Here is a 12,012-nt window from a genome sequence, read left to right on the forward strand (position 1 = left end):
TCGGGCAAGTGCCGGGGCCCACAGCCTCTCAAGGGGCCCCCCGGCACTTGCCCGAGCAATGAGCCACTGGATATAGCCAGCAATGGGGCCCGCCGCATCCCCCGTACTCACTGTCGTGCCGACAGTGAGTACGGGGGATGCGGCGGGCCGCGTTGCTGGCGACATCCGGGGGGTGTGGCGTTGCTGGGCGGATGCGACGTCCTCAATGACGTCCTGGGCTGGGCCTTCCTCCGCAGCGCTTCAGGACGTGATCCCCTCAGCAGGCGCAGAGCGATGACGTCATCGCGCCTGCTAGCGGATCCGTCCCTGCTAGCAGAAGGGAGAAGCCAGGAAGAAGAGGACCGTCCCTTGGATTAGGTGAGTATGATTTTTTGTTTTGTGTTAAGGCAGAGCAGGGGGCATCTACTATGGGGCAGGGGCCATCTACTATGGGACAGGGTAGGGGTCATCTACTATGGGACAGGGTAGGGGTCATCTACTATGGGACAGGGCAGGGGTCATCTACTATGGGACAGGGCAGGGGTCATTTACTATGGGACAGGGCAGGGGAAATCTACTATGGGACAGGGTAGGGGTCATCTACTATGGGACAGGGCAGGGGTCATTTACTATGGGACAGGGCAGGGGTCATCTACTATGGGACAGGGTAGGGGTCATTTACTATGGGGCAGAGCAGGGGGCATTACTATGGGGACAGAGGGCATTATTACTATATGGGGGCACAGCATGGGGACACAAACCTTCTTACTTTACTGCACATGACACCAAGCAGCGGAGTTACTAATGTATAGGAGCCTATGGGTGGGGAAAAGGGAAGGAAGTTGCTGGAAATGTGCGGAGCCTAAGATGTTTGTCTCACAGGTTCTGAAGAGAAGAATTGTAGCTGGAAGAAATCATCATGGTGGTCTGGGCCGGATGGCGAGGAAACAGAGAGCGATCGCATCAGATCAAAGAAGACGTCACCTGTGAGTTACCGAATTATGTTTGTTGTTTTTTTTGTTATTTTGTCAAACTTTATTTGGTAGGTGTGCCCCGAGGTGAAAAAGGTAATCAGCAGTGTAGTATATACTTTTTATCCTTCTGTATGAGTGTGTATATATCTCTCCATTCTGTGTAGGTATACAGCAGTGTATTATATACTTATTATCCTCCTACTGTATGAGTGTGTGTATATATGTGCTCGAGAGATAGATATATACACACTCAAACAGGAGGGGGGGAAAAAAGTATATAACACAGCTGATCCACTACACAGAATCAAGAGCTAGAGACCCTCTAACAATGATGCCATATAATTTGCTATTCAAAGGGGCCCGCCGAGGCTCTCTCGACCAAGGGCCCACAAAAACCTGGAGCCGGCCCTGGTGTGGACACACACCATAGCGCACACACACACAGCCTGCTGCAGCCATAGCACACACCCACACACAAAACACAGCTGCAGTCATAGATAGGATATCTTCATATTACACTGCTGTTCATACACAGTCATCCAGCATCCAGGAAGTTAACAGCACAGATATACCCCCCCCCCCCCCCCCCCCCCACACACACACACACAATGGACTCTTCCAGCTTAGAAACAAGCTGCTAAATAGTGACCGACAACTTTTACTCGACCACCCTTATCTAATAGGGACAGTGTCCTATTAGAATGTTGCTCATAATATATGTTGATGAGCAAAACTTATAAAATTCATATCAAAACTCAATTTTAAATTGTAACTCGGAACATTTTTTCCGACTTCAACTCCAGCCAAAACTAGTTCCGACTCCGACTCCACAGCCCTGTGGCAGATACTCGAATACTTAGTTAGGTATTTCAAATCCTCTGGTTTCAGAATGTTATACAAATTTGTAATAAAAATTACTTTCATTTAAAAATCTCAACACTTCCAGTACTTTCTGTATGCTGTATGTCCTGAAGGAAGAGGTATAATCTTTCCCGTGTGACATAATGCTCTCTGCTTCCACCAATGTCCATGTCAGGAACTGTCCAGAACAGTATCAAATCCCCAGAGAAAACCTTTCCTGCTTTGGACAGTTCTTGTCATGGACAGAGGTGGCAGAAGAGAGAACAGTGTCAGACTGGAATGAATACACCACTTCCTGCAAGACATACAGCAGCAGATAAGTATTGGAATACTTAAGATCTTTAAATTGACGTAAAATAATAATTTTTTTGCTAGAGTACCGCTGTAATAAACTTCATATCAAACCAGTCCTATCAAAGTATCCAAAAAAATTCCTATGATAACCAGCAGATACAGCCACCATTATAATTACAACTGGGATTGTCACCCAGTTTTCCCAGGCTGATCGAGAACCAACCCACTTATGGATGATAACAGGTTAAACTATATGGACTTCTTTCAACCTTACTGATTCTATGTTACAGCATAGTTCACCGCTCCCATAATGTCTGCCTAAAAATATATTTGTTGCCTTAGGGAAACCTATGTGAAACCTTTTTGTTTCTTTCCCTGGATGAACCAAGGCAATATGGTTTAAGCTTCACTGACTCATGCATTTGTCACCGCTACTGTGTGTTTATGTGAAGGCCCATGCACACGCCTGTACGCCTCTGATTTCAGAAGGACGCTTTCCCTGTCTGAATTCATACAAATCAAATAGGAGAAGAAAAATCACGGCGTGCTCTGCTGCATAAGAGATAAGCTTTGCAGCACATACGGCACCCAAGAGAGCGTGGTACGGCGGCACACAAAGTACAGGGCAGCACGGGACAATGTCTACCGCCTGAAAACGCCAATAGCGGACTAGAGCTGTCCTAACACATTCACGTCTTCTCTATTATTCCTAACAAAGATTCTCGGTGTCAGTGTCATCTGTGCTGATACAATCGTTGTGCGGCCCGGCCCCTTATACTTATGGAGAAGCAGCAGTTGAAACAACATAGAAGCTTTGTGTCCTTATGATTCACTTTGCAGCGTTGTACGATGCTGAATATACGTTTACGCATATATAGGTAATTGCTCATCACACAACTGAAGCAAATGTGTACATGTTCTATATTCACATCAACACTTCTGATGGATTCTGGCCTGAAAATTCAGAAACCAGCCTCACTCAGAGCGCCTGTATAGGCCCCAACTTTCCAGAACACTCGCTGCCCCCCACCACAGCGGTGGTAGTAAGTACGGGGGTGGCAAAACTACAGATTAATACAAATAGCAAATGACTGAATAACTTAGAATATTAGCTTCTACACAGTAAGGCCAAAAGGTTCACATATATCATGTGATTGAGGAAAGAAACTTTTATTATAGGTGAATACATTGTGCAAATCAAGTTCATAAAAGTCATCTATGTATCTCCTCCTAATATGTCGCTACACTATTATATGTCGGCTGCTGGGCAGTGTTCTAAAACCCATTTATTTTATTTCTGCTTACAACTCCCCAAACCCTTTGCAGGTACTCTATATGGCTTTCAGTCCCCCTGACCCCTTCTCACATCTGTAGCTGTACATATAGGGGGAGATTTATCAAAGGGTGTAAAATTTAGACTGGTGCAAACTACCCATAGCAACCAATCACAGCTCAGCTTTAGGCAGTGCTGAAAGGAAAGCTGAGCTGTGATTGGTTGCTGTGGGTAGTTTGCACCAGTCTAAATTTTACACCCTTTGATAAATCTCCCCCATAATCTCCAATAAGGCCTGATGTAAGCCTCCTAACATATGTGGTAGCTGTAAATTTAACCCCAAATTGGGTCCTAGTCTATCGCCTCCCCTCACTATCACTTCACTCAGTAGGCGGACATGCACACAGCAGTACACTCTGAACACTAGGTGGCAGCACACTGTGCAAGCAAACGTCCTAACTCCTTACCGGATGATTTTTTTTAAATATAGGAAACTGCAAATTCTGTATTCTTTATGATCCATACAATAAACATATTGTTTTCCAGTAGGACACACCTTAAATTTTATAGAAATAAAACGGCAGCAGGCAAGTAGCAATAGTGTAATATAGCCTCTACTTACATTTTCCTTCATCCTTGGTTTCAATGCATTCCTTGATGCTGTCTGTGATGCCCAAGCTTGCAGCAGTGGGGAGAGGCCCCAGCAGAGTCTCTATAGGAATAGGCTTGATCGTATGCTCAGCCATTTCATGGTAGAAATCTTTGTTTAAGTGATTTGCAGCAGCTTCGAGCTCCTCGTCCTCCCGATCATCTTCTCCCAATATGGAAGAGTCATCTTTATCTAGGGAGAGGTAGTCAGTCAGCATCACAACACGAAAAAGCAAGGTCACACACTTTCTATCCATCACAAACGAGGTAGCCTTTTTGCTGAATTATCCAATTTTCAAAGCAATGGGTGTACAGCTAAATCATTTTTTTTTACTTGTTTTAACAGCGGCACAAGCAGTTTGCCAAAATTATTATATCTGGATAACGCCTTTAGGTGACAATAAATAAGTCTCACCTTCTTTGCTGTATGAAGCATAGATTCCTTTTGGCTTCGGCCGACTACTCTCCAGCTCATTCTCTATTTCGTCCTGATAAGATGTGATTTCTCCTGTTATAGAAGAAATTTGGATATGTTACATACATTTACTTTCAAGAATTACAATCTTTCCACATGAGCTACATGTACAGATACAATACACAGATATGATAACACTATAAAGAAATACAGTTTAAAAGTCCCATTGGTTTCCCAGTAAACCCATGAGCAAGCTGGGTCTATAAATTGGTTTACAAACAAACCTGGATCCAAAATGACCCTGGACATTTTCAGGCTATAGACAGAACACATATCTGTCAAGCAGTACTGTTACTAGCAATGAAAAAACATATTGACTACTGGCTAGAATTTTAAAAGTGGTCACAGGTAAGGAGAAGGGAAGTCTTGATTTTACCTTTCAGGTACAGTATGGACCAGCTGCAGAAGGCAGACAGGCCGAGCTTACATTCACACAGTCCAAGCGCTGGACTGCACAAAGCACTAGCTAAGCCCTGCCCTCAGATCCATCTTGGTCTCTCAGCAGCTTCTCCCTAATGTATTACATGATCCTGGGGCGACTTCTGAAACATACAAAGGAAGCTTCTCCTGTGTGTGCAGTGGATGCAGCCAGTCTCCAGCCTCCATGTCCTGAACGACTCACAACTAGACTAGATGGAGCAGGTGGTCTTTTCCTGCTGACAGTCTTCTATGTTTCTAACTAAATATTCACCATACTGCTAACACTGCTAACAATGCCAGATACCTGTGAAATAGAGGTCAGCCATAGTGATATACAGGGGGTCACACATAGTGATATAGAGGTCACACATAGGGATATAGAAGGTCACTGTGGGGGTACGCAATAGCACACACACACACAGTCTGCTGCAGCCATAGCATGCACACACACCCACACAGCCTGCTGCAGCTATAGCACACACACAGCCTGCTGCAGCCATAGCACACACACAGCCTGCTGCAGCCATAGCGCACACACACACAGCCTGCTGCAGCCATAGCGCACACCACACACACAGCTTGCTGCGGCAATAGCACACATACACACAGGTTGCTGCAGCCATAGTGTACACACACACAGCTTGCTGCAGCCATAGCACACATACACACAGCCTGCTGCAGCCATAGCACACACACACAGCCTGCTGTAGTCATAGCACACACACAGCCTACTGCAGCCATAGAACACTGAAGAAAAACACACAATCTTCTCCCAGAGAGAAAACACCACACTGAAGACAGAAGTTACACCTACACTACTTATGTCTTCTCCTCCTCCTGTATATTACACAGGATATCTCCATATTACACTGGTGCTCATATACAGTCATCCAGCATTCAGGAAGAGAACAGCACAGATCTTCCCCAACACAATGGACTCTTCCAGCTCAGAAACAAACTGCCAAATAGTGACCGACAACTTTTCCATGACCACCCTTATGTAATAGGGCCAGTGTCCTATTAGAATGTTGCTCAAAATATATATTCATGAGCAAAACTTGTAAAATTCATATCAAAATTCAATTCTACATTTTTTAAAGATATTTTTAAAGCTGGAGTCGGAGTCAGTACATTTTTTTTCCCGACTCCAGCCAAAGCTAGCTCCGACTCAGACTCTGACTCCACAGCCCTGGTATGCAGCCACCTTGCTTGGCTGAACACCCAATAACTATCTATAGGAACATGCAGCTAAACAAGATGGTTTCATTAAACTTTCAGATTATTAAACATTACCTTCTACATCATCCAGTTTCTTTGACAACTCTTGTTCGAGCTGGAAGTGATAAAACAATGGTGGTTGTTAGAGAAGATTCTCAATTGTTAGTATATACAGTCAAATTAAGTAACTAACATCTCCTTGCAAATATAAAGCTTGAAAATGTAAAATTTGCTGATAGATTGCTATGGGTAAATGCTTAATTGTTCCACACCGCTGCCTTGGTTTACTTCTCTGCATACCTTGCTGTAAGAACTACCTCCCTGACCTTCCTGAAAACGTCCCTGGGTACCCTGCACTTACTCACTGGCCTCGCCAGTAGTTGGCATCAGACCTCTGAAGTCAGGGATTAGCTACAGGGTACAAGGGCACGTGGAACTGTGTCAGGGATTGGCTACAGGGTACCAGGGCACATTACTGCCACAGGGACGTAAAGAAGGGCAGTAAAGGACCAGGGCAATGCATGCATTAAAGTGTAACTGTTAGCTTTTCTATGTCCCTTTGATCTATGGGGGGAGGGGGCAGCCCTGCACAACACATCATTCTGCAATCTTATCTCAACAGGTTCCCAGACCAGCACTGAGCTTTGTGACCTCAGAACCCAGCGTTTTAGGTGTCCAGACAGCCTCTAGACTGCACAGCTGCTTGTCTCCTCTCCCTGCTCACTCCTCCTCTGCCCCTCCCCCCCCCCAAAGATTATAATGGACACCCCAGAACCAGTCTTCACTTTTCTACTCCGTAATGTAGACAACTTTATGTGTTCATTATCAGGTAAGAATTGGGGGGTGGGGGGAGACTGCAAAACAGATTTTAGAGTACAGAAAAAGGATTTTCGTCCTAATAAAGCCTATTACAGAGTTTCCTAAAATCCCTTGTACTATTGATTGTACTAAAATATTTTAAATGACAGCTACACTTTAAGGATAAAATGGGTAAACTACATAGATGAATGTTGCTCAGAAAGATTTTCTAAAGGTGTACATATTAAAATGCAATATATTTATATATTTTATTTAATATTTTATTTTTATTATATTATTTCTTTGCAGTTGTTTAACTCTGCACAATAACCAACACGTATGACTCCACTCTGAAGACATCAAATCTCTTAAGGACATTGGGTTTCTGCAGACTTTGACCATGTCAGTATTAAAGCTTATGAAATGAGCGGGAGGCTCCCCTGCGCTGAATAAAAAATGGTGAGTTGGTGGAAGCAGGGTGAAGGAAGGGGTCAAAGACAGATATAGATGTAAGAAATTACCTGCTGTAGCCGGACCTTTCTCTGGCCCGCAACAAAAGAAGGAGGATCACATTCCTTCTCCAGATCTACCTTCATGAACTCATCTATCGTTAGTTGACTTGTTGGTGTGTCCTCAAATTCTGTTAACCTACAAAATATCCAGAATCATATTAAATATGTCAGAAATGCAACAGGACAGTCTAACGGAACAACATTATGGCTAAAACCTACCCCTGCTTACAACTGCACGTGCCACATGAGAATATACGGTAAACAGACTGTTCCAAAAATCTTTATATTATTATAAAACCAGGAAAGAATTGTTGGATCTAATACATATAGATGCAATTGACCGAGATATCACCAAATTTGTACAATAACACACACCAACAATAGCTATCTAGTAGTGAGGAGTGAATTTACAGTAATAACAAAGCAAATTGCTTATCAGCCGGCTGCCTTTGAACTCTGTGATGCTCCCTCCTGGGGTGCCTGGAAAAGTTGGACCAGTCCTAGGAAACTTTTCCCAATTTCCCAGGACTGGATCCAGCTTTTCTAGGTACCCGGGGTGAAGCAGCACAGACTTCAAAGGCAGCCGGCTGATAAGCAATTTGCTTTGCTATTACTGTATATTCGCTCATCTTTAGTAGCTACCCAGAGGTGTGGTGGTGGTCTATAATCCGTGTAGACCACAGACTCTAGAACTACAAAAGGTAGCAATCTGGGTAGTAAAAAGTAACAGTATAACATCCAACCAGCCTTGTGCTTAGTTTTATATTGATTTATATGGATTGCAGCCCTGTGTCAAATGGCTGTGGCCTAGAATGTCTATGCATTAGGCTGGCACAACCTCTCTGTCCCTCCTCCCCGCCCTTCTCATCATTAGGAATGCTCCAGGCAGATTACCTCCTCACCAGCTGCGTGAATACTGAACATGTTAAGACAGGAGAAAATGTTCCAGTGGCATTCCTAATGATGAAGAGGGTGGGGAGGAGGGACAGAGGGGTGGTGCAAAGTTAGGGCACAGATACTCTAAGCCCAGGCCGTTGGGGACGGGGATTCAAGTTTAAAAGTTATTTTTTAGGACAATAACTGCATCACCTGCTGAAGGGACACCAGGACAGATCTTGGATTAAAAGCAGCTATCTGAAGGTACAAGTGGTTGGGGGGGGGGGGGGGGGGGGGTCAAATTTTGGATGCAGATTCGCTTTAAATAAAAAGATATTGAGAGTTTAAAGAGTTTGAGAGTTCTGCAACAGCTTGTCATGCTGGGAGTAGGAGTTTTGCAAAAACTGGAAAGAGGAATATTACTTTCAAACTATTGTAGTGTTAAAACTGAAACCCTTGAATAAAAAGGATGCTGGGGTAGTAGTTTTGCAACAGCTAAAAAGGGCAATATTGCTTTAAACCAGGGAAGGTGAACCTGTGGCCCTCTAGCTGTTGCAAAACTACAATTCTCATCATGCCTGGACAGCCAAAGCTATACCATTGGCTGTCCAGGCATGCTAGTGATTGTTGTTGTGCAACAGCTAGAGGGCTTAAGTTTCCTCATCCCTGCTTTAAACTATTATAACATTGAAATCGGATATCCTTGATTGTAAGGATGCTGATGACTATCCTCTTGCAATACCTTGGCATGGTGAGAGTTGCAGCTTAGCAGAAGCTACAGATTAGGATAATGCTGGGAGTTACAGTTCTGCAACAACTGAAGAGGGAAAAGTAGGGAGAAGAACATTGCTTTAAACTAATATATGTGAAAATATTCCTAAATTACTAAAAAGCTTGTATACTGTTTTATCTGACAGACGCCACTACGGTTTATGTACTCAGAGTGTAAAGGGGGGCAAGTTCTCTCTATTGAACGGAATTGAGACATTCTGGATTTTCAGAGAATGACAAACAAACCCTCTTGAGTCTCTAGAAGATCTATATTATGTGTCATATTCTTGCCCTAACAAAGTCAATTTGATGCAAGTCATTGAAGAAAACAGTAAAAACCTCATTTTCCTCCTCCTTCTCACTTTAATAACTGCAAACACCCAGGATGAAAGCAATACGAGATCAGTCTAAAACCGACAATCAGGCTTTGTGGAGTGGCACAGTAAACACTGTAATATCTCCATCGCCGTCTTCTGCTTCCCTGGCATAAAAGATTCAGTTCACTCGTTTACCTTCCGTCAAAGGAGATCGGGCTGTCGCTCCAGAGGATGAGTGTGTGAATGATTGCTATAGACATTTAAGCACCGATGTATGAATAAACCTTGGCCATTGTCCTCTCTGGACCGAGATCCCAGTACAGATCCATAATCAAACAGGTTAATTCCAATGAGTAAATGCCCTTGTTTTCTACATGACACTGCTGAGATTTCTCCTCCAATTCTTTTTCTATTAAGAACGGCTGGCTGCTCTAATCACTGTATATAGCATTTAGAAACCACAGGACATAAAGCGGAGCTGGAGCACTCACACAACCCCCAGAGATCAGGTGACACCACAAGTGCATTTAGGCACCGGTCCACGTCTGCCGTCATTTCACAGGCACCTCTGCGGGGAGCCGGCTGATGGAAGGCCTCAGAGTTGTTACATTTCACTTTTAATCTTTCATTTTAGAAGGCTTGAAAGGCTTTAAATTGTGGCCCTTTTGCTGCACAGCATGGGCGCATACATGAAAAAAAAAACCCGCAAAGCTAACCCGCAGAGGATACCCCACCGGAGAATGCATCAAGGGAGCCTCATCTGCCACGCTGAAGCCTTCTGTCAGAGCGACATGAAACACTTCATTCTGGCGGGGGATAAGGGCGATTTCATGGCTTTATACACTCCCCACTAGTATTAATAGCTGCATTATTAATAGTTACAAATCTACAGCAAGTCTGCCCAAATCCAGTAGTTTTGGATATAATCTTAGAGCCTCAAATAGATGGAAACATCAGGTATGACTCCTAAGAGAGAGGAACAGATTTTTCAAGACAAGTCAATGCCAGAAAAATCACTGAGGATTCGTGGCTTCATGCAGCCTGAAAAACAGGCAGCATAAAACACTTACAACTATGATTTGCTCAGTGTTACAGAGAAATAGTGTTTCTCCAGAGCAAAGCAGATCTGCAACATGAACCAAAGACAACACAACTATGTAAGCAAGCGGACATCTACAAATGGTAAGGAACTGATAAAAAACTTAAAAGTGTCACTGCAGATTACTTTTTTTTTTTTTTTTTTTTTGCAGAAATCAATAGTACAGGCAATTTTAAGAAACTTTGTAATTTGGTTTATTAGGCAAAAAATGCATTTTTATCACGACAAAGTAGTTTGAAGCTCCCCCCCCCCCCCCCCCCCCCCGTCTTCATGGTTGCCTTATAGAGAGGGGAGGGGTTGAGGGAGATGAGGCACCAAAACAGGACATCACTGGGCTATCTCCTCTGAAGTCAGCACTGACATCTCTGACCTCTGAATACCGGCTTTCACACAGGTCCCACTGTGCAATCTTTTGTTCTCTGCTCTCTGCTGGCGACTAATCTCCCTCCTCCCCCTCCATAGGTTACACAGGGCTCGACTGATGTAAAAGAGTAGAGATTTCCTGATAATAAGCAGTGAATGAAAGAGAGGAGGGGGGGGAGGGGCTGGGCAAATGCTTTTTGAATGCAGATAATGGCAATTACAAAGTTTCTTAAAATCGCCTGTACTATTGATGTCTGCAAAAAAAAAAAAAAAAAAGAAAAAAGAAAACGACAGTGACCACTAGATAGAGCCAGAAAAAGCATGTGGCTGAACAGTTCATTTTCCGGCTTGCTGTGCGACTCACACATCAACCTGTGTAAAATGGTGATGTGTGCTGATGATAAAAAATAAATGGAACACAAGTCTCTGCCTCATATCAGCCTATGTAATGGGCCCTAAGTGTATAAAAGAAATCAGTAGTGGTCTGAATGTCCAGACCCCCAGCCCCATCAATCAAAACTTTTGATTGTTTCTGTAACAGGTCACACATCTTTTCAAATCACAGGGTCACTTTCTCCATCTTCATGACTTTCCCCATCATACATTTATCACCTAATTCACGGATATGCTCAGTGGGTTTAAAGGGAAGATTCGCTGAAGTATGAAAAAAAGGTTCCCCCATCACAACAAACTCTGTCTTGTTGGATACACTTGTTGACGTCTCAAATAAATTACGATTTTAAAACCACCCGGGAACAGAGCTTAGATTTACTAGGGTGGTCCCTGCCAGCTTCTCCCTGCCCTGCTTCATTGATTGACATTGATCATATAAGAAAAACAAGTCTGACAGGGCAGGAAGAAGCCAGCTGGAGCCCCCTGGTGACTCTGCAATGCTGCAGTGCCTCCAACCAAATCTCAGTTTGTTGTAGTAAAGGAACTAGTCCCAGTTTCATGCCGCTTGTGGTCACACACATTGAAACTCCTGACATGAAATGGGTCTTCAAACTGCGGTCCTCCAGCTGTTGCAATGCTACATTTTCCATCATGCCTGTACAGCCAAATCCAAAGCTTTAGCTGTCCGGGCATGATGGGAATTGTGGTTTTGCCGCAGTTTGGAGATCCATGGATTATTCT

The 12,012-nt window shown here is 43.7% G+C and overlaps 1 protein-coding gene across 1 annotated transcript in view; it reads right to left on the reverse strand.

Annotated features, from left to right (window-relative positions):
• The window catches only part of BRF1 (BRF1 general transcription factor IIIB subunit), a 212,905-nt gene that overhangs the window by 92,485 nt on the left and 108,408 nt on the right, over window positions 1-12,012 (reverse strand). Inside the window, exons 8-11 of the mRNA XM_069950096.1 lie at window positions 7,462-7,588; window positions 6,218-6,257; window positions 4,445-4,537; window positions 4,004-4,222 (exon numbers count right to left, since the gene is read on the reverse strand). Coding sequence (XP_069806197.1) covers window positions 4,004-4,222; window positions 4,445-4,537; window positions 6,218-6,257; window positions 7,462-7,588 — 479 coding nt within the window. The remainder of the gene's footprint in view (window positions 1-4,003; window positions 4,223-4,444; window positions 4,538-6,217; window positions 6,258-7,461; window positions 7,589-12,012) is intronic.

The sequence above is a fragment of the Dendropsophus ebraccatus genome, chromosome 13 (genome assembly GCF_027789765.1).
Source record: "Dendropsophus ebraccatus isolate aDenEbr1 chromosome 13, aDenEbr1.pat, whole genome shotgun sequence".
Lineage (NCBI taxonomy): Eukaryota > Metazoa > Chordata > Amphibia > Anura > Hylidae > Dendropsophus > Dendropsophus ebraccatus.